We start from the raw sequence: 23,770 nt of genomic DNA, 5'->3' as shown, positions 1-23,770 counted from the left end.
TACAAACAGCAATAGTAATAGAATAAAAAACAGAGATGTATCTTACCGGGTGCCTGGCAGCCACGGCATCGTCCACTTTGGACAGTCCTACGTTAACCATTTCCTTAAAGTTAACAAGCACCAAAGAAAGATAATTAGTCTACGTTAACCATTTCCTTAAAGTTAACAAGCACCAAAGAAAGATAATTAGTTAACTTTCCGGTCCCCGACCATTCATGCTCTCAATGCATCTTAATGTCCTTGTGTTTCTCGTCCTGTTTCGACAGGAATGTTGTTGGATGGAAAAAGAAAGAGGACTGACAGCCCTCCTTTCGACTATCAGAGACGTATGACCTCCATCTTTTAATTCTAAGGCTATCAGAAGAGCCAAACTTAATTACTTACATTTCGAGGAATGGTCATTTCCATTGTTTGTGAAAAAGATTATCATCACTATTTATGAAGCTCGATGAAAAATTAATTTTCATCATATATTTGTATGAGATGCTTCTGAATAAAAGATCCACTTTTTGCATAGCGCAACCCATTGTATGTAAAATATTTTCACGCAATTGCCTTTATTACCGCTCTTTTAAATAGGACAGCGCATGAAGCCAATCAAAGTAGCCACTTCATTTTATAAGCATAATGCGTAACAATGTCGCAAGTCAGTGTGAACATAAGAAGCCTGGCGCTAATTTACGGAAGTAGACGCAGAGGAGGTGTTTGTATACTGTTAACTGTCAACAATGCATTAAAAACGCACGCAACAAAAAAGGGTTTCTTAGGCTTGTTAGCTGTATATGATGCTTGGTACTTGTTCAGACTAAAGAGAACGAAACCAATGCAATATATTTTTTTAATATAGAGGGTAAACGATTAGCACACAGGTACGCTGTAAGGGGTTTGGAACTACGTATAAAAATATTATATATGCGGCACATTTTTCAACACAGCCGAAAATTCCTACCAGCACCTTTAAAATTGCATGTTCCAACATGGCTGATATGTTGTGCTTTTGGTCAGTCACCGCCCTTAAGGTCGTGAAACCAGCTAGTCTATTGTTAACGGACGTCTTTTCATTTTCTAAGAGTGTTCCATATACCAGAGTGGGCGTGGACTACTGGATTGACCCTATCATCGCCAGTGAATAGGAGGGTTTGAAAGAGCTTCGATGCCTCTCTGAGGTGAGTGAGGGTTGGGACGGAGGGAATGGTCTCGCGAGAGCGGTTGTGGTGTGGAGGGGATATGGACGACGTTTTGGGTAGAGAGGGTATGCATCATGTACGAGCCTAATGTTTGAAAACGGAGTACGCGAAGGGTTAGTTCTTGCGGCGTTACTTCTCTTTCTCCCCAGCGACAGGCCGAGGGCATTACGTTTCCTTCTCTGTACACTTGCTTCGGGGATTTCCCAAGTTGGTATCCGCCTCAATTGATTGACCGTGTGCTTCAAGTCGGGTGTTTTAACAATGCTTCTGCAATCTACTTGAGGCTTTCATGTGTTGACGTTTACTTGGTCGTATTGAACCAGTAGCCGTTTCATGGTACAATGTTCCATGCCAGTTAATTTTTTTTCTTCTTTAGCTTTCTAGGCATTTATTCTAATTACAGTTGTTCTAAGGTTATGTACTATAATTACATGGTCTGGGCATGGCTACGTACTTGTTCAGGCGTTACATTTAACAGACTTGTCTGTTGGAGCACACCTGTCAGAAGAAAATAGACCATCCAGACACGAATCTGTGCTCTGCCTTTTACACAAGGGGCATGCCGGTGAGGGCGACCCTTCACGAGCTCCGAGCAAGAGCACATCGAGTTCCCCACCATACCACCCAAAGCACGCATTAACTCGCTATGCTTGGTTGTGGTGCGAATGTGATTCAGCCGTTTAATATGCTGTTGGTGCCTCATTCAGTGGCTGCCCATTGGAAAACATGGGTAACAAGGTTCGAAATATACTTGAAAGCAACTAAAAGCCTGATCCTGAAGTAAAGAGGCTCACTCTCTCGCAGTTGGTGTGAAAATTTTTTCTCAAAATGTTCATAATGCCAACAAACATTGGATAGGATGATGATTATACTGCATCATTAGCCATTTTGAACCTCTAATTCAGAACACGGGCAGACCCAGATTATGAAAGGTGTGTTATGTCAGGCGAATCATGGCCTACAAGAAACCATGAAAGTTTTCTATACATGTGTGCGGGGCCTCGCTCGCACGTGCCAAGTTAACCGTGTGCAAGAAGAGCTACAAGCACAGACTCACTGGTGTAAAGAAACTTGAGAGGTTTCCCCCCCCCCCCCCCCCCCCCCCTGCAAGGCACGTACGTGAAGGCCCTCTCTGGACTCAGAAGCTCTCCGGCCAGAAGAGTGTGCTGAGGGGGCACTCTGGAGCTTGGAGCTTCTTTTTTCGCCACTGCACTGAATAGCCAATTGTGCTGCTCCTCTTGATTTTCACAAATACATTTCGAAAACTCCTAAAATGGCACTAGCCACGATGCTTGCTCTGGGGCGAGCCCATGAATTAGCGGCCGCAAGAGGAGCCCACATTCTCTTGCCTCAAAAACTATCACAACTGAACCAATTGAGGTAAAGGAAGAAACACGCACCCTAACGGAGAAGCAGCCAAATACAGAAAATAACAAACCATGCGGGTACTGCAGCAGTGTAGTATATTTTGAACCCGTGTGTCTAGCAAAAAGCTAGACCTGCTCTGCATGTGGGAAAACAAACCACTTTGCTAATGTCTTAATACCCATGCACATAACGCGACCAAAGCTAGCCTCACCAATAAAAGACTACATCTATGGTGCCACACCTAGACTGCCGATGGATAGAAAGAGCTAGTAGAGCACTCTGTCACCGTCTTGTCCGACCATGAGCATGTCCTTTTTATCTCTGCATTAAATAACCATGCTTGAAACACTGAAGAAGGAGCCACAATACTGCCTACAAATGAAAGGACTATGGATTAACTGTTTGATCATCACTGGCGCAACGGTTTGCATGATGCCAACGGCGGACTACCAACACCTGCACCCACAACCAAAACTGAAACCCACCACTACAAAAATCAATGCTTCAGGTCTTCTGCTTGGCTGCTCCTTCATGATGTGCCGTCAGTTATCACTGAAGATTGCTTGTTGGACTAGTCAGAAGTACTCATCCATTTGGAATCCTTGATATATATTTCAGTTACAGTTAAAAGGTCTTGGCCGTGCACATACTTTCCAGTTTATTTTGCCATCTTCTGCTCAGCAGTGGTTGCGGGCCAATCATGGCAGGAAAGTGTCTGCTGGTTTGTTACGGCCATAACCAACTTTAACCACATATTTATGGAGCTACTGTATCCACTTTTCAGTCTGTGGATGAGGCATGGAATTTGATCATTGGAAGAGAGGCAACCGGGGTTTGTGATTGTCGCACACATGGAATACATTTCCCTACCGATATAAATAGAAATGCTGGCATCACCACAGCACACAAAGTTCTCATTTGATTCTGGAGTATTCTTGTTCAGTGTTGGTGAGAGCCTGACTAGCGTATGCATCCAACGACATCCCGCCGTCACAAGCCTGTGTGACTCCCTTGCCACCTTCTTCCACCGCAAGGTAGCAGACATCTACGACGGCTTCAACACCCAGACAGACCCAACAGACAGCAACACAACAGACCCTCTGCACACCATCGACCACAACCCCCTGCTAGCCTGGTCCAACGTGAGCATCGAGGACACCATCAAGACCATGAGCACAATCCAGTCCGGCTCCCCGTCGGATCCCTTCCCGCACCACGTCTTCAACAAAGCAAGCTGCTCCATCGCAACATCCTCTATCTCTCCCTTGAGACCGCGACCTTCCCAGAGAGCTGAGCCGAGATCAACGCCCTACTGAAAAAACCCAACGCTGACCCAAGAGACCTCAAGAACTTCCAGCCCATCTCTCTGCTCCCCTTCCCAGGTCATCGAGAAAATCGTCAACAGACAGCTAACTCAATACCTTGAAGAAAACAGAATCCTGGACCACTCTCAGTCAGGGTTCTGCAGCAACCACAGCACCGAGACTGCCCTCATCGCCGCCACCAATGACATCAGGACCATGCTAGGCAAAGACCACAGCACTATTCCTCCTAGACCTTTCCGCCGCCTTCGACACCGTCTGCCACCACACACTATGCGCACACCTCCACGCCGCAGGGATCAGGCAAGGTGCTGGAATGGACCACCTCCTTCCTCTCCGGCAGAACCCAGAGCGTCCGCCTCCCCCCCCATTCCGGTCCAAAGCCTCCAAGATCTGCGGCGTACCCCAGGGATCCTCCTTCAGCCCGACACTGTTCAACATTTACATGGCCCCGCTCGCATACGTCGCCCGACAGCACGACCTCAACATAATCTACGCCGACGACACTCAACTGATCCTCTCCCTCACCAAGGACCCCATCACCGCCAAAGCCAACCTCCACAAAGGAATGAAGGCCATCGCCGACTGGAAGAAGACCAGCCGTCTAAGCTGAACATGGACAAGACTGAGGTCCTCCTCCTCGGCTCCAACCCCTCAGCCTGGGACGACTCCTGGTGGCCGACTGCACTGGGAGCAGCCCCAACACCCACCGACCACGCACGCAACCTGGGAATCATCCTCGACTCAACGCTCTCAGTGACCAAGCAGGTCAACGCCGTCTCCTCCTCCTGCTTCAACACGCTCCGCAAGATCTACAGATGGATCCCGACATATACAAGAAAGACAGTCACCCAGGCCCTCGCCAGTAGCCGACTCTACTACGGAAACGCCCTCTACGCGGGAGCCCCGACAAAGCTCATCAAGCGACTACAACGCATCCAAAATGCCTCCGCACGACTGATCCTCGACGTACCATGCCACGGCCACATCACCACCCACCTGAGGGAATTGCACTGGCTCCCCGTCAGCAAGAGGATATCCTTCAAGCTCCTCATCCGCGCACACAAGGCACTACACGACTGCCCCAGCCTACCTCAACAGACGGCTCTCCTTCTACATCCCCAACCGCCAGCTACGCTCCGCCGACCTCTCACTCGCCACCGTCCCGCGCATCCGAAGAACAACCACCGGCAGGAGATCCTTCTCCCACCTCGCCGCCAAGACATTGAACACCCTCCCACTGAGCCTACGACAGACCCAAGACCTGCTGACCTTCAGGAGGATGCTCAAGACCTGGCTGTTCGATCAGTAGCGCCCCCCCAGCGCCTTGAGACCCTCGCGGGTATGTAGTGCGCTTTACAAAATTATTGATTGATTGCATTAGGGGCCCATATAGGCCATCATGTTGTTGCTGCATCAGAACAGCTCCTCGTTCAGTGGGACTGGCATCTATGACCAGTTCAGTCTGCATTGACGGGTAATGGAATTTCATCGAATTTGACTGACAATCTGTGGTGTTGTCAAAAGCTGTTGCTCGTCTTTGGCACCTAACCATGGTGACTCCATCTTGAGGAGGTCTCGGAGTGGCTTGGATACCATGGTGACATTGCGGAGGAACCAGCCACAATAAGTGAGGGACAGAATCAAGACAACCACGCCAGCCAGGCTGCAAGTTAGCTGGTAGAACAACAACCTTTGATGCACCAAGGACCACAGCAAGCAGCTCCAGTGTGATGGAAACGCACCCACATCGACAAACCTACAAATTGACCTTCTGACATTACCACCAACAATTGAAAGCCACCAAGGGCTCAGCTGCAACCAAACGGATACATTTGAGTACCAACCGCTCAAGGAAATAGTCTCTCTATTGTAAAGGAATTCACTGCACCCACCACATGCTCCACCACCATCGCCCCCTCTAAGGTGCTCTAATCCCAGCTTGTGCTTTTTTTTTTTTCTGCTACAAGATAAGCACTATCTACTACATTTTTGCACCCCAACTGAACCCTTTCACTCTGGCAGCCCCCCTCAAGACGAGAAAAGCATTATAGGAACTACCCTAACCTGCTGAACCACCATTACCCACAAAGAAACTGCTATGCAATCCATACACTCATGAGCTGCATCAGACTCTTACCCGGATTTCGCAGGAGGGCTCCAGTCCATCTGCACCGAACTCACCTGATGCTCCAAGACTCCTGCCCACTCTACCTTCCCTGACCCCCTATAAACATGCTACCATACTGCCACTACTGGAGAAACCCAAAATAGACAAGTTCTCCCCAACTAATTAGACTCATGTCTATGCTACTTCTCCCAGCAGAAGTCTTGGAGAAACTAATTCCCAAGAGAATGGCAAACCACCTGGACGAAAACCACCTACTGGGCACTTCCCATTCAGGCTTTAAATCGAAACACTGTACCAAAACCGCACTCCTCACCGGAAACAATGACCTCTGGACCATAATTAACCAAGGAGGCACCAGAGCCTTCATCCTCGACCCCTCTGCTGCTTTCACACTATCTCTCAGCTAATCCTCATCTAAAGCCTTCACTAGTCATTAATTTGGGGAACAGCCCTTCAATGGATCCGCTTCTTCCTCACAGGACGCACACAGTCGGCTTTCCCCCTTCACCTACAAATCCACCTAGCTGTTTTGCAGTCTCTCAGCATCATGCTCTTCAAAATCTATATGACCTCACTTGCCAACATTGTGCGAACCTTTGGAATCAAGATGATCTCGTACTTCGATGATAACACAACTCATCCTCTCTAAGGACACTGCAGATTTCGAGGGCAAGTCAGAAGCCGTCCTCTGTATGAGACAGCCGATTTCAAACTCAACTCAGACAAGTCTGAGATGGTACTCTTTGGGAAATACCTGGGTGGCCTTTTTAACTTGGGCCCTCACCAATTGCATCTAGCTATGCCAGAAACCTGATAATCATGATCGACAACCAATAATTGATGTTCAACCAAGTCAACTAGGTTACCTCTTCCTGCTTTCACACCTTTAGAATCCTCTGGATTATTTTAGGATTGTTCGCCAGGTGTCAAGAGGAAGCAATCGTCCACACTCCTCACCAGCAAGGTAGACTACTGAAATGCACTCTTAAGTTGGCATCTCCACCTATCTCACCAAGCAGCTGTGGATCATTCAGAATGCAGCAGCCAGATTTACACTGCACCTCCCTTTGTGCGCCCATATTTCCCTACCCACCTCAGAAACCTCCACTGGCTCCCCATGCACCAGTATACACTGTTTAAATTACTCACACATACAAAGCACTATACAATGTAGGCACCACCTATCTGAACAGCCGCGTCAGCGTCCACTACCCCACCAGACACCTCTGTTCAAGTAACTTCCTGGTTGCCATGGTTCACCGCATTCAAACAGCCAAAGTTTGCGGCCACATAGTCTCGTGCGTAGCTCTTAAAGCCTGGAACAAACTCTCTCTTCACATCGGAGCCGCCAGCTCAGTCGTAAAATTTAGGAAGAAACTGAAAACGTGGCTCTTCACGTAGGCCCCAGAAAGTGCAGCACCCCCTTCTTCTCTTCAGCACCCTCCTCCTGGGTGAGATGTATGCTTTATAATTAAACATTAAAAAAAAATATATATTTTTTTTAATTGATTTTTGTTTTTCAGGTCAACATTGACAACCGTATCGGTGCATCTTAGCAAAGGTCCAGTGAATATGAACAAAAAACCAAAAAGGGGAAGTGAAGAGGGCTGAGGGTAGGATCGTCCTCCTCTAGATATTCTAATTCAACAAGAAGATTCTACCACTACAATATATCGTTCCTTGTTTGGGAAATGAAATGATGATGGTGGTGGGAATGGTGTTGAGCCCAAGAGTTTGTCATGGGGAACACTATGCTTTAAAAAAAAAAATAGTGTTTCCCATGACACACTCTTGGGCTCAACACCATTCCCACCACCATCATTATAATTTCCCAAACAAGGAAGGATATATTGTAGTGGTATAATCTTTTTGTTGAATTAGCATAATGCATATGAACAGAGATATGGTTCCATTTTTTTCCTAATAATATGCACATTCTATAATGACATTAGTAGCCAAGTGTCCTTAAGCACCGAGTAGCAACATAGGAAGATAATCCCAAAAATAGTCAACCGGAAATAAGAAAAGGAATATAAGGGGAAGGGCATGCACAGTAAGCATCAACAAGGTAGGCTGATCGGCAAGGCGACGAGGGCAGGAAAATATGCCTCTTATCGTTCCAAGCTCCATGCAGCTAAAGTTGAGTGCAAGTAGCAAGGCCAAACCTCCTCTTGAAGCAGTTTATGGAGTTGCAATAGAGAGGAGGTTCTTCTTGTTCAGCGAGCTCCTAGTGTGGGAGAGTATGCTGCAAGAGCATAAAGGTGACACTCGGGAAAGTGGTGAGCAGAGGTTGGGTTGCACTGAGCATGATGGAAAGGCAGATGTAATATACACCATTCACAGCTGGGCAGGTACAACTAAGAGGAAGAGCCGGCATCTAGGAGCAACTGTAATCTGCCACCCTCCGGAACTTCAGCAATAGGGTATCCCGTTCAATGGAGATGGGATATTTTCAGTGTCCATGGGCTTACTCCCTTCTCAAAGCAGTGCTCTCAGCCTTAAGCGAAAGCAGTCATGCCACCGGAGCAGGGGGCTGTGGGGCAACACTTTTATAAGTACACAAAAAATACACAACACCTCTTTTGATTTCAATGTTCGTTCCACCAAGATTAGTGGTAAGAAACGATTGGGGTGGTATACATTGCAGTACATTAAACAAGCATTTACAATGCAATGTTCTCGGCATTGTTAAAGTTAGAGCTATTGGCATTGCTCATGACATTATTTTTGTTTGTTTTTAAAACATTTAAAGAAACGGCATTGTTATTTACAATGTCAATAGCTTAATCTCTCTCAAATGCGAGACCTATTGCATTTGCACCCACACACAAAGTCACCCACACACACAGAGCCACCCACACAGAGGAAGTAAAATGTGTAACTAACTAAAGGTACCCAGCTTAAGTGTAAGGGAAGCAAGTAGCTTATGTGGAGGATGCAAAAAAGTCAATTGAGGATGACATCGGCTGAGAGGGGCGGGGGTCAGTTGCGTGATATGCGTGGTTCTACTATGTTTGAACCAGTTCAGGGCTTTAAGTGGGATGAAAAACACAAAGGGGGGGGGGGGGTCTCTCACAGGGGCGTGGCCGATGTAATTAAGGACGTGGCTTAGAAATAAGTAAACCGAAAATCTGTGCTTAGCACAGTGTGCCGCCCGAATGGTATTTTGATGCTTCTGTTCTCGCACCCAAATATACAATACAAGTAACGAGCCATGACTATTGGTTGTGCAAATGGTTGTTTGATACATAGATAAGATAAATAAGCAACAACCATGGCTACGTTGTAGAGCATATTGAAAATGCGTCCATTCTGAAAAAATGAGACTGTAAAAGAACTGTAAGAAGTTACATCTAAGGCAGCTTAGGGTCGTACTGCTGCAGAGTTAATATTAATTTTTTTCAACCTGAGGATAAGGGCACTGCCTGGAATAAACGTGCGATGCTCCGCAAGGAGAGCACACCCCACTATAATACAAAATAGAGTGGTGACCTTTGCGCGCTGTGAGTGCACTGCTAGTCACATTTAAATAGAACTTGCCACATGTAAACACCACGTCTGTTCTTCAGATTGGCATTAAAGTCCATGAAAGGGAGACGGTGAATTCTCTGGTTTAAAACCCAGGTGATGGATGGTCTAAACATGTGCACATCTCTGGGAATAGCTGAGTTGTGGGTAGCTACAGGAGACAGTGTTTCCATTTCTCCCTCCACCGCCTAATAGACCACACTACCCACATCCTCGAGCGGTCCAGTCGTCTTACTTGTGCTCCAGGCCGCTCTGGCCCTGGACTTGGAAATTAATCCACTTGGTATATGTAGTTAGAAAGAAAAGTGAGGAGATCAACATCGCGCACGCTGAACTTGAAAGTCAGACTGTCACTCACAAAGTCTTAAGGACGCTGCATCACAAACAGACCCACTTTCCAAATCCATACAAATCCCCATGTACACAATCATCCTTACCCACCATCAGGGCTTTAAGTGAGCCGGGTCTCACCGGGTCTGAGCACCGGCACTTTTTTTAAGGAGGCCTTGAAACGGGTCTCTATCCGGATCGGTTTTGTACCCTGGCAAGTGGATGCTTTCAGTATTATATACACAACGAGCCATAGTTGCTGCTTATTTATCTTATGCAACTAACAACCATTGACAAAGGCAATAGTCCCGACTTCTTGTAGGTGTGATGTTACTTGTTGTGTCATATCTAGATACAATGACAGAAACAGCAAAATACAAGTTGGGCGACACACTATGACAAGAACATATTTTTAGCGTACATTCTTTAAAGCAACGCCCTGAATTACTTCGGCCACGCCCCTTTGAGAGACCCGACAGTTTTTTCATTCCACTTAAAGCCCTGCCCACCATAGAGGCAAAGCATACTTGGACCCACGGCAATGCCCTTACCAATGGTTAAGTCCATGACATGGTTCTTCCCACAATTGGCCTCTCATCAGCTTAAGTTGCTCCTTATGAGGTCACCAGATCATCCTTAATTATTCCCGGAATTGATATCGGGTCTGGTATTTTGCCTTTCATTTCACTAAGGCATTCTGTGACTCTTCTACTTGTGCACCCGAGGTCTTCTTGAGTTCTTATTGCATTGGCTATGTGGCTGTGCCCTGCATTGGCGGGAGGTGGTCATTTTGCTTTGGAGTCACTGTCTGGCATCCATCCTTGATATCCAGCATTAAATTATCTTTGCAAAGGAACCAATTCAGGCCTACTAGCTCTCCCAATCCTATTTGGGAATGCTATTTAGCGCTGACACAAAAAAAGACAAATCGAGCATCAAAACAAGACACTAAGACGGCCCAGCGTTTTTACCTACATGTGCACCATTAGTTGCGCACCCACATGATAAATGTTAATGTTATTTTATTTATTGTTCCAAAATGGTGGATGGCAATCATGCAGCGGGGGCGGATTTGGAAAAAGAAAAAAAAAGCACATTTTCAAAAAGAAGGCACTTGGGAGCAGATTGTAGTTACAAGGTTCCTCTCCCCCCCTCCCCAAACACACACACAAAAAGGGATGGAGAAGTGAAAATGAAGTAGGTGGACTAGATGGGTGAAGATAATAAACGCCAAGTGGCGCTAACTGGGAAACCGGTAGGAACTGAGAAGTAAGGACTTAAAAAAAATAAAGTTAAACCCCAGAAAACTATATTCCAAATAGGGTTGGGCTTACATGTAGGTCTTGTGAAAGGGCATTTTTTTCTTTCCCGAAAATCGATGCCAACTAGTTTTCCTCTTTGGAAAGAGTTCACATTACACCCCCACCCCTCACCCAAACCTCATCAAGTTGAAACCCCGGGAAAGAGACAGCTGCAGGGACTTTAAGGCTAGCAGCACCCCCGCCCCCCCCCCCCAAAAAAAACACCAACATTGCATATGAGGAAACTTAAGCCGAACATCCTAGAAGCCACAGTATAGCATTCCACAAAACTATCAAAATCTGCTCAAATAGCAGTACGACAGAGCAGAAGGGTCCAGCCAAGTGCACGAGGTCATGAGCGCGCTGGGACACGAGTCTCTGCCGGATGCAGCGCAGTGGAGCACGCATGGTCCTCACGAGGTCGCCTTCACAGTAAGTGTCACCATGGTGCCCCCGGAAGCGTTCTCTGGAGAATGCGGGGGTTAAGCCACCTCCGGACGGGCAGCAGAAAGCATGGGGGAAACCGCAGGCGCAGTACATTCGATATTCGTACAGAGGGGTTCAAAGGGCCTCTATTTGTGAAGCAATAAGGAACAGCCCCGGATGGGTGCGTAGGAATCCTGCTCCCACACTGGGGCCCCTCAACAAAAGGCCGAAAGAAGTTATGCGAGCGAAACAAAGCCCCCAGAAGAAGGCGGTGGCCTCTCCCCTCAGACGGAGACTCCCCCGCTCACATTTCCTGCCTCAGGATTTTACAGAGTGTCTGGACAGATGGGGCAGCGAACTAAAAACCGACATGGAAAACCCTTTCGTTTCTAACAATCTCAAAACGATTCGGCATCCTGCACCAGATAAATCGGTCACAGAGGTGTTGAGAGTAATTCTGACTAGCATTCAAGGCCTTTCATTCATAACATGCCCACGAACTGAACAAGCACACCACCGCCTTTCTCTGAGGTGAAGCAGAAATGCCTCGGAGAAAGGCAGCGGCGTTTTCGGATTGGGGGGGCGTGTTTTTCTTTCTCTCCTCTTGCCATTGGCTGGAGGAGAGAAAGAATCGAAAAAACACGCCCATCGAATAATCGACAAAAAACACGCCCCCGAATCCGAAAAGGACGGGGCTGTTTTGGAGAGACAAACCTCTTCTCCAATGGCTGACCAGTATTCAAGAGGCCAGCCAATGGAGAAGAGGAGAGAAGAGGGGCGGGTTCAAGCCCCTTATCTCCAGGTCATTAAATCTCGCGAGCGAGACTGCGCAAGCGCAGCCTTCGCTAGCCGAGACCTGAAAAGAAATCAACCTATAAAATGGCAGTATATTGAGTCATCTTTCATAGGTAAAATGTTGCATATTTCATTAAACAAGTTTTATAAAATTAAGCATTACATAAAAATATGAGTCCATTTACCATCACCATCATTACATTTCTAAGGTTTAGTTGATAACAGCAATCTAGCTTTATTGGGTATCAACATTTTCATGAAGTAAAAAAAGATAATTTTGCAAAAAGAAGGGGAGAATCCCTTTAAGATTTGATTTGCAGATAAAATACCAGTTTCATAAGGAATTATTTTGATTGCCCCCTCCCAGTTATGTTGCTGTTATGTGATTTGATATTTTATAGACTTTAGGAAACTATTGTCCACGATAATTAAACAATTTAAATATAATCAAAATAAAGGGACAGCAGACTGCTTTCAAACAACTGTAAAGTATTTTGAAATGGCTGCTTTCAACTAAAACTAACAGGTAATTTGAGACACCCTCATGTTAGATGGAACAAATTATTGATTTCACTAAATGTCACAATATAATTGCTCATTATTTCAGATAAGAAATATCTATTGAATGCTAATATAAAGGTTTATTGGAAAATGAAATAAAGTGGTAACTGAAAATAAATAATTCTGTATTATGACTGAAAATAAATGTACCACATTTTGCCAAAGCTGGTATAGTATTTAAAATTATGGCAGTGTTTGTCAACAATTTGAATAAAGCCACACTTAATACAGCAGGGTCTAAAGATGTATAAACGTTTTTCTCGGCCATTACCCCTAGAGACAAAGTCTTACTGACATCATATTTTAACTAAAGAAAACGTTTTCTCACTAAAAAAGTCATTATTATCTAACTGGAAATTAAGGTGTGTATTATACTTCCTGAATTGGTAGGAGCATTATCCCTTCCATTGTGTAATGCCCCTGAAAAGAAATCTGTAGGTAGGATCTGCTTGTGAGTGTAAAGCTGTATTAGCCACCTAAGACTATCAAGCATTTCCTTTTCGCTAGGAAATATAAACCATGTAAAATTATTAGCTCAGAAAATTGTCAAATTCGAAAGCCAAGATGAACGAGTGTATAAAGTTATCTTCAACTCAAACACTTCTTTGAGGGAGCACAAAACTATCTGAGACGGTACAGGGGTTGCGGAGTTTCAACCTAACAGTGATAGTACAATCATCTGTGGAGGTTCAAGGAGGTTGAGATAAAATATTGGGACGTAATAGGAGGAGCAGAGGCACATGAAGCACCACTCTCTCATAGACATGTTACGAGATAAAATCCCTAGGGAGAATACTATAGAAACAAACGTAAAATGTTCTGGACAGTGTATTAATAATACTTTGCTCTGTGATACGCACAGAGGAGTAGTGGACTTTCTGCTCTAGTTGAGGTAGGAAGCCCAGCAGTGGTTGAGGAAAATGTCTAGTATGGTGGTAGTCTTCGGGTACACATCTTTAGGTGTAAGAGATAATGTTACTGCCAAGTGCTAATGGTAGAAGGGAAGTTGAGTACCTTTTTGTAAATGTGATAGTGAATAGAGGGATGGGATTAAACCAAGGGAGAAACTAGTGCTTAATTTGAGTCTGTGGTTTTAGATGGGGCCAACTGGTAGTTATTTTTGGGGATTGGCACTTATCTTTCAAAATTATACTCCTACCAAGAGAAAGACAGGAAAGGGGGAAAGTTTAATAAAGAGAAAGATGGACAACTGGTGATAAAAGGAGAAAACGGGGATAAAAAAATCCTGCAAGTGTGATAAAGGGGTAGGAAATATGTGGTGGTTGAGAAAAGCAGCATAGGGTGAAATCGGAACTACAAAGCCATGGTATTGGTCAGCCCTCACATTTTGTAGCACAGGCCTCGAGCTTCTGAGCAGAACTTGGACTCCGCTTATTGTTGTATAAATTAAGGTTTGGAAAGAGCAGACAATTTATTGTGCCGAAGTGTGGTAGTACTAAATCAGAGTGCTTTCTTACTGTTGCTTCATGGGGAACAACCTTGAAAATATTGACCTAAGGGCCTCAACTTTCCAAGTTTGCTCTTCAACAATGTAGTAAAAGAAGGTTTACTTGAGGTCCATGATGATTTGTGCCTGTATGTGGTGACAGTCATCTTATGTTAATACTGGCTATTGATATTGAAGGATTGTATTTACATGGCCACAACTGGATCTGAGGAGAGTGTGAATAAATTACTAAGACCAATGAATTCAGGTTTAGCTTGGCTAATGACAATCTGAAGTTTGCTTCTAACCAGGCTTACCAGACAAACTTGTTGACCTGTTGGGGCATGGAGTCGTTAAGTCACTCTCCTTTAGAAGAGGGATACAACATATTTAGGATGCCACTAAGAGTCTGCTAATCAAAATTGCATAGCATTCTTTCATTTAGCATTGCAGGGTGTCATAAAAATTAACAAATATATATTTTTATCCCATGTAAGTAGCCATTAAATCCTATTACTGCAGGCAATTTGGATTTTTTTAGTAATAGTTTTCCTTGGCTTTGAGGATCTAATGGTACAGGGTGGTAGGGACACTTGAAGTGAGGTCCATTATTTTGCAATAAGAAAAACCTTATTTGAGCATTGGAAGTTTAGTTGCAAACTCTACATCTCTACTTTTGTTGATAGAACCTTCTACTGTCCATATGGTATGCAGTAAACCGAGCCTTGTTGAGCAGTGTATATTCCAAAACCTGCACCCCCCACGTTCCTCTACAAGAAGCTCTATTAGATTAAAGGTTTGAGCAAAAAAGCATGGGATGTAGCTCGAGAGCACTTTGAGACATGGAGGTTGAGAATATTATGAATTTTCTGATAGCCCATAACATGATCATGGCCAACATCTGCTTTCAGGGTCATAGCCCAGCTAAAGTCACCTGTAATGACCATGGAACTCCTTTGCTCATTGAATATACACGTTCGTTAATGGTTTGTTGTGGAAGTACTGTAGATACTTTATTAGTCCTTTGAGGAAAAGCGATCACTGCCAATAGAATGTCTGTCTTGACCACAATGTTTCTTCCAATCTGAAAAGTACTGCTTGAGGCTCCTTCTCAACTAGCAGGTGGAAGATGCGTTACAGGGTGAAGATGGTGCAGCAGACAGGCTCAGTAAAGTAATAGCCAGAATGAAAGTTTTGGTACAAGAAATTGTTTGCTGATTAACACACAAATAATAAAAGCCCTTGGACATTTCAGTGTTTAAGTAATCGCTGGTAAGCTGGTTGATAGTAGGGAATAGGACGTAAACATGTCCAGAAAGTGTGACGTTTTAGATAACTCGTGCAAGAGAACAAAAATAGAACATTTCTGAGCCCTACCACATGGCTGCAAAGGAAGCAATATATTTTTTTCTGGGAGAAGAAAATGTCAGCTTAGAGAGCAAGATGGGCTGCAATGTACCAAATAACATATGAAAATAACAGTAAATCGCTCTGGCGCCTTGTTGCAAAGGTTGTAGGAGGCTGGCTTAGTATATGGTGCTCACATATGTAAGTGTAGCACCCTGCACTAATTCAAGACAACCCTTATGGTGATTTTAGTGGTCTTTGACAACCTTAGAAAGCTATCTAAGTGGTAGCTGTGGAGATCAGCCTTCAGGCTTAGTCCATAAGGAATGTAAAGCAGCTTGTTTTACCAGTACTAATCACATAGTGTAGGTTAAGTGAAAAAGAACCACACAGTAGTTATAAAAATATGTATTCATTATAAACACTCATTACCACATTGCAATATCTCCTCCCCGTAGATATCATCACAATACTCGCACTACTTTAGCAATAGAACACAGTAGCACAAATACACAGTGGTCTCCAGGGAGAGACCAAACGATATACTAAGAAAGTGTAATGCGAACCACAACCGAAGTCTAGACTGGACCCTGAAGGCGTAGAACTGTTGGTGCCCCCATGAACCCACTGAAGGTAATTCACCAGGAACCCCACGAAGACCGTGCGCAGAGTGATCAACACAAGTCAATGGGTAAGTCGCTGTTGCAGTTTTTAAGGAGAAGGACCCTTCTCAGAGGTCCCTGAAGAAACCACATGAAAGATGGAAGGTTGGAGAGTCACCCCACCCATGGATAGCCTGGGAACCAGGATACCTACATTAGGGAAGCCGGGTGCGAAGTGACGTCGGAAACTGCTGTAGACCACAATGGAGGACTTCAGTGAAGATGATGCTGGTGAAGAAGGTGAAAGAGTTAGCTGGAACCCAAAGGTGGATTCAGAAAGAGAGTTACATGCAAGCAGAGGGGACAGAGTCTATGCCACTGACGAGGAGGAATACCCACCGATGTCGGAAGATGCCAGAGAGTTGACGGTGATCTTGGTGCTGTAGCTGTGCAGACTAGGCAATACTTTTGAAGACCAAGAGCCGTTCACGAGCTGTCCCACGTTGGATGTCAACAGGGGGTTGGTGTCTGCCGGGAGCAGCATCAAGCCATGGCAGAGGCAACAAATGTGGCAGACGGAAAAGGTGCAGTATTGGGACCAGCAAGGGACTCGCCACAAGCAGGTAAGTCACAGCAGGCCCTGAGCAAACAGGGGAGCCCACTGGAACCAAAGAAGACCCTCAAGAGGACCCACAGGCCGAATGGACGGGAGTCGCAAAATGACTTTGGGCAGCTCACCAATGATGCAGGCCCACGGGGCAGAGGATGTGGTGAGGACGAAGATCTTGGTAGCAAGAGATGCTGGAGCTTCTTGGAGTCTGAAGATCTCTCTGGAAGAGAGTCAACAAGCCTTGGCAACTGCAAGTTGAAGCGGTGCACAGAGGTACTGCTCCAGCGGTTTCGACGAGGCATACTGGCTTCCTGGCTTCACACTTGCTGTGAAGACAGTGCAGACCTCGAGGGAGTTGCAGAACCACCGCCGGTGTTGCTGAATCTTTCTTAGTCTGTGGGAGCTCAGGCACAGTAGACCAGTCAGGTTTGTTGCGGTACCTGCAGATGCAGGGGATTGACTCCTTCACTCCGAGAGAGATTCCTTTCGGTTTCTTGGATGCCCACAGGCCTGGTGAAGTACCTGTATGGAGCACAGGCACAGATGACGCAGAAGAGTGGCAGGACGACGAGACCAGGAGCAGCAGGAGCTTTCCCAGTTGCAGCCCCGATTCCCAAAGCAAAGTCCAATAAAGTCAAAAGTACCCAGATGGTTGAAGATTAAGTGGTTTCGGATCTGAATCTTATCCCACGACGAATCTAAGAAATCACACACAGGTAAGCCCTTAAGTACCATAAGGAACGATTCAGGGGTCCCTCCCACTGGAGGGGCTGGACAGTGGGGAGAATACTCCCATGTCCTTTGTACAGTTTCGTGCCAGAGCAGGAGCCAGCGGCTCCCTGAACTGGTTTCAACTTGAGTTTGCAAGGAGGGCACCAAATGTGCCCTTCAAAGCAGTCTTGTGGCGCTGGAAAGCGTCCCCACCCTGGCCCAAAACACTAAGTCCTGTCTGGGAGGTGGTCATCCCTCCCTGTGACTGGAAACCTATTGTCCTGTCTTCCCCTGCTTGAGCTTGGCTCCGCAGCAAGAGGGCAGAATCGTGTCTCTAGTCGGCAGCAGCCATAGTTTGCTGTTCGGGTCTGGAAGACTGGTACTGGGAGCACGGAGGGCTTCCCGATAGAGTGCATGAAATCATCCCTCAACATGTGCGATACCAAACATACCAGGGTTCATTACAGCCAGTATAGAGCTAGCCATCGCATAATTACGCATGGTCGCTCCATGTATCGTAATGGCTGATGCACTTAAAACCCGGGAGAATAGACTCTGATGATTGTAGAGGTGTCCTGCTCATGCAGGGCCCCCCCTCACACTTATAACCAAGCACCCTGCCTTCAGAATTGAAAGGTCTGCCTTAGGGTGACTTAGGTTTTAAGTGCAGTGCCCTCAGCTATAAGAGAACCCATATCTGTTGTAAGTGGTGCTAGCACCAGCTTACACAGGCTGCAGTGGTAGGCCTGTAGTCACAAGTTTGTGTCCCATGGGTGGCATAATATATGCTTCAGCCCATGGGGGATCCCTGGGGTACCTTTGTACCATATACTAGGGACTTACAAGGGCACACCAGTAGCCAATCTGGGGGGGATACCCAAATACTCACCATGGTCCATTTTAGGGAGGGGAAACAAATACTGGGGTGCTTATTAGCAGGATCCCAGTCAGAAAAACATGACACCACCAGAAAGTGGGGGTAACCATGAAAGAAGATCCTACTTTCCTAGAAAGGTATTTTGGGAAAAATGGGGAATCTGCCTGTAAAGGTAAAATGAATGATCTGGAATCTTTGTAGTCCAGTGGGTGGACGGACAGTCCAATAGGTATCAGACTCTCTCCCAACCCCCATTTGAATATAGGATCCCAATTACAAAATGAGATTTGTTTTTAAATCTTAAAAAGCCTCTGTGGGGAAGTCCCCGTCCTGGACAGTACTCCTTGATCAATAAGTAGGAATGTTGCTTGTATTATTTAGAGCAATGTTTAGGTTAAAGGCCCTTTTGAAGTCAAGTTGTGGGTAGGTGATGAGATGTCTCATGTATAATAAAGTAAGTATACAAAACAGTGATGGATGGAATTCTTGAATTATTCTCAGTTACTGGGAATCACTTGGGTTGCATCCCAATTATTTTGCACACCGAGCCACCTCATTTTGGACCCAGCTATATGCAAATCAGTCTTGACCCTGTTCCAATAAAAACAGTCCACCTCGAACTGCCAAGTCAGGTCCTTGCTGAACTGGAACACAAGCAACTCAGGACTTGTCTTGCCCTAGTTAAGGGCTCATTAGCCGGGTATAGCTTGGTTCCAGTGACAGTGTGCACGGGACCCACGCCTGGGCATACCAGTCCCACTTAGGGCTACACAATAGGTAATCAAAAAGTGATGGCTGGAATGCTGAGTATTCTGATGTCTCAGCAAGCTTTCTGTTTAGAACCCTTCTGGACACGAACGAATGGTAGAATCATCGCCACTTAGATTTTATGAGGCACCAAGATTTGTATCTTGAGTTAAAAAATATTGCCATTTAACCAAACAGAGTTCAGGACAGCACTATCTCAAATTGTCCTGTGCTTTATACTTTGTACATTATTGAAAGGCTGGCTGTTCAGTATCTTTTTCAGAATTTGATTATGTTCCATCTTGAAGGCGGAGGCCTGTTGTGACGAAAATTGAGAGATTAGGGCATGCCTTACCCCACTGACACTTTAACTAAACCTTCACACACATCTGGAAAGTTTAAGAGTGAAAAGTGAATAATACAAGGTTGTCCCCTGCCAGTAACACTCTTTAATCTGTTTGTAGCAGATATTTCTCAATGCCTGAAATTGCACTGGAGCTCACCCACCAAAGTTGAGGACCAGGTAGATACACAGGCTGTAGTATGCTGATGATTTCGTCATTAAAAAATAGATATTTGCCTTATTATGTGGTTGTATGTGGTAACAAACAATTTAGTTTTAAACTCCCAGAAAACAAGGGTATTTGGATTTAATTGAAACCAAATCTGACGTTACATGGAGAATAGGTATTTTTGTTGGTTGTACAGTTTGATTATTCAGGCATCAATTTATCATTGTAATGCTCCTGGGTAAATCTTAGTTCCATTGTAGAAAAGGTAACAAGGAGCTCAATAGGCCTGAGAAGATTTCACTACCTTTACGGGAGCCATTCATTCCTAGCAAAATTGGTCCGACAGAGCATTTACATTTCCGAACTACTGAGGGTGGGGGTTTGTGTGGAATGGGGTTCAAAACAAGGAATGCTTCGTAGAGTGGCAGTATTTGAGGTAAAGGAAACTGTACACCTAGCATCTTCTGCCCTTTACACTGTTCTCTGGGGTATGTATTGAGCTGGGCCTGCTTCTGTTAACATTCAGTTAAGAATGTCCCTATGTAACATTTTCTCCTCCGAAGGTGTGTCCCTGGGTGTAAACTGGCCTCAATAGCAGCAAAGTAGCTGTAGAGTAGAGAGATTAGAAACTTTGGAACAGCTGCTAACTAAATACTAATTGTAACTTTATGAACTTGTTAACTGTGTGGGGCTACGAAAGGTTTTACAAACTGCCTGGATTCTGTGTTTTTACAGTTGCTACAGGTTAATAAGCATGTATTAGACTTGAAGTTGTCAGTTTAGACAAAAATGATGGTGATTCATTTAGGTCAAGTAAAAATATTTGAAAAGGTATCTGCAGATTGACTACAATGGCAATGTTCTGTGACTAGTTTTGATTTTCCCCATGTTTTGTTTGATGAAAATATCGTAAAACTGTTCAAACCATTGTTTTTAAAGTATCAGGTATTAAATAAGTAAAATGAAAATGCTACTGCAAATTACAAATGTAAACATCTGAAATTTCCTAGTGCAGTTTTTAGATGAATGTGCAGAATTTGGACGGCATGGTCAGCTGCGACTCTGCGACTGAATTTTAAATTCTATTGGAATAAGGGTTAGCACACAGTCTCATTACTTCATTGAAGTTAGATTTTTTAAATGTTTTTGTGTGTGAATGAAGCCTTACAAGGTTAACCGATATCCACTATTGAATTTAGAAGATTGTTTGAAGTAATTATTACCTGGTTTCATATTTTGCCAGATAAGGTGTGCCATCAAAGAGTCATATTTTCAAAACGAATAGGGAGAGAACAGGTAACACAGTAACATATGATTTTTATGGAGATAATCAGTTTAAAATCATCAGCTCTGCCCAGCCAATTTAAATAAATGAGGGACCATTTGAATAGATATCTTTATTAAGTGCTGTAGTATGATCAGTTTAAAGAGATGGTCCTTGAAATATCTTTACTAAATTAAATACCTAAGTGTTTAATATTTAGCATTGTAGTATTTAGACCTTATCAAGTACTTCATTAATCTTTCACAGAAGATTCAACCACCTTTATATTCTGTTGACCATATGGCAGTACCTTCTCTATTGTCCTTCAGACATTTTCTGAGTACTAGCCCTTTCAGGCTATTTCTGAAATACTCTCTACTGACATATATACAAGATAACCTCCGGTATTCTTTTACTTATGTGTGTCTGACTCTCTACGTCATTATATTCTGTGTCTTGTATGATGTGAAGCTGTCTAACACTTGGTGCAGGAGTGCCATAGAAATTGTTTAAGTAAATGGTAAAGTAATAGAAGGGTTAATCTATCTTAGTCCATCCTTATCTAACATATAGGAATGTGCCCTGGCAAAGACAATTGGTATAACATTTCTTAAATATGCAATAGAAAAGCTGAAGAGTTTGACTTTTTTGAGGGAGGGATTTGGTAATAGTTGGGGTACTGTGTTTGGCTTCCAACTGTCATAGAAAGAAAATACCACAATAAAGCAACATTTTTGACTACAACAATATGGAAAAAGGAAGTAAGGCCCCTTTGTTGGGCAGACTATAGAGTAATCTATACCTCAAAACAAGTGTTATAAAAGGAAGCCAGAAAATGAAGTTTGAGTTGCAAGTGATGAACTTAAAAGACATAAACAGCAATATATTGCATAGTTTTGGCCATGAGCAGGTGAAGTCGGTACAACTGTAAGAAACCTTGTCTGTGTGCACACCTATACTTTGTGGACGAAAAGCTGTACATGAAACAACATGGTTTCATCATAGCAAAGTAAACAAATCAACTTGCAATGGTGAATAGCCTTAGTCTGCCATACATACACACAGAGTGCTTGTCCTAAGGAAAAAAACATAAATCAGCAATCAAACTGTCATTATGTCAGTGTTAATGCAAATATGAACACTCATTGTCTCTAAATTGCAAGCTACACATCATGCTTCTTTTTCTAACAAAATGACTACTTGAGCACCATCACCAATAGGAAAACAAGTGAGACAATGTAACCATCTTTAAAATGCTATTGCCTTGTTGGACACACCATCCTAAGCATCAGCAAATCATGAAAAACACAAGAAAGCCAATGGTTAAAACGGCCTGGCCAAAAGACCCTTCTCTTTGTACTATTCTTATATGTAATGGTAAAAGGGGATATCTCGGATAGCTAAAGCTGTTTGGAGTGAGACCTAAAAATAAAAATGCTGAAAGTGAAGAATTCTGGTTTTTGTTTATTTAATAGTTAATCAGATATTTTACATTAGTTAGAGATTGTATCCAGTGTAAAATAATTGGAGAATACGTAATTGGACACAAATAACAGAACAATATCAGCATAAGTTGACAGTGTTATTGGTGTTATTAATTTGTATCCTGTAAAAAATCTATATTAACACTGAAATCGTGCAACAAATTTTCCAAAGCAAACAATCTTGTTAAATGTGAAATTGGACAATCCTGACTAAGATAATTTAAAAGGAAACATACCATCTCATTAATAAACATGGAATTGCAAGGAGCACCGTATTATAATTTACCAATGTTAAGAAACTTAATACCATAAGTAAACATAAGTGAGATACAAAATAATAAATTCCACGACACATTCAGAAGCTTTTCTAGCATCTAAAGCTGAAATGACCACAGTGATGTTTAAAGTGGGTTGAAGTTATTAGCAAAGTGCATAACAATGTAGTATTATCTGAAAAACACAGCTAATAAATAGTTATCCTTGACTGGCCCATCCCTGCCAAATGAGCAGTCAGAACAACCTAGGTCTTGCATCCTAAATTAATTACATGATTACTGGTTTACCTTCAAATGTTTACTTTTTGTTCCATGTTTAGGAACCATATATTTTTTTTTTATTTAAACAAAGTGATTAAAAATTAACAAATTCAAACTGTGTCAGAAATGGTTTTAAACAATCCCACTGGACTATCTCCAAATCCAATTGTTTCTGTCTGTTATGAATCTAACAAAATTGTATCTCCGTCAAAGCCTTGGGAGTTTCAATTTGGCAAGTACAGTGATTAAAAACATTCAATTAATGGAGATTCTTTGTTAGTACTTAATGCTATACCGAACAAACCACATCACCAATTTGACTTCGAATCCAGTCTAGTTTTATTACTTTCATTTTTAATATTTAAATAATTTGTAAGTCAAAAACCTCAACTACTTGCACCTTTAAAATTGTTTTTTGTATCATAGTTATTTAACAGGTCTATATTTGAAGATCAAATTTTACTCCTATCATTTTTTGTAATGAAAATGATAAACAATTTCTTTTGAAAGTAATGTGTTTCTCTAGATTTGTTTTTCTTTTTTCAGCTGTTAAACTCTAATTATGATTTGTGGTAGGGGAAATACAGATTCCACATGGGGTTGCTTTAATTGTTTGCAATTTAATCCAAAAGATGAATTTATCAAATCTTATTTGAAACAAATATTTTATTGAATTATTTTTTT

General features: G+C 43.5%; 2 protein-coding genes across 5 annotated transcripts in view; one reads left to right on the top strand and one right to left on the bottom strand.

The window, feature by feature from the left end:
* Positions 1-274, bottom strand: part of TMEM141 (transmembrane protein 141) — a 101,165-nt gene extending 100,891 nt beyond the window's left edge. Inside the window, exons 1-2 of the mRNA XM_085610970.1 lie at positions 211-274; positions 47-103 (exon numbers count right to left, since the gene is read on the bottom strand). Coding sequence (XP_085467096.1) covers positions 47-103; positions 211-213 — 60 coding nt within the window. The 5' untranslated portion in view covers positions 214-274. The remainder of the gene's footprint in view (positions 1-46; positions 104-210) is intronic.
* Positions 275-1,083: 809 nt separating this feature from the next.
* TRAF2 (TNF receptor associated factor 2) overlaps positions 1,084-23,770 on the top strand; it is a 407,403-nt gene continuing 384,716 nt past the window's right edge. For 3 of the 4 annotated variants that reach the window (XM_085610939.1, XM_085610956.1, XM_085610929.1), the window contains exon 1: positions 1,084-1,166. The gene's annotated coding sequence lies outside the window, so the exon portion shown is untranslated. The remainder of the gene's footprint in view (positions 1,167-23,770) is intronic. The other variant, XM_085610957.1, reaches the window with a different exon arrangement.

The sequence above is a fragment of the Triturus cristatus genome, chromosome 1_2 (genome assembly GCF_964204655.1).
Source record: "Triturus cristatus chromosome 1_2, aTriCri1.1, whole genome shotgun sequence".
In the NCBI taxonomy this organism is placed as follows: Eukaryota; Metazoa; Chordata; class Amphibia; order Caudata; family Salamandridae; genus Triturus; species Triturus cristatus.
The sequence above is the reverse complement of the archived record's forward strand: the minus strand, read 5'-3'. Positions and strand labels throughout refer to the sequence as shown.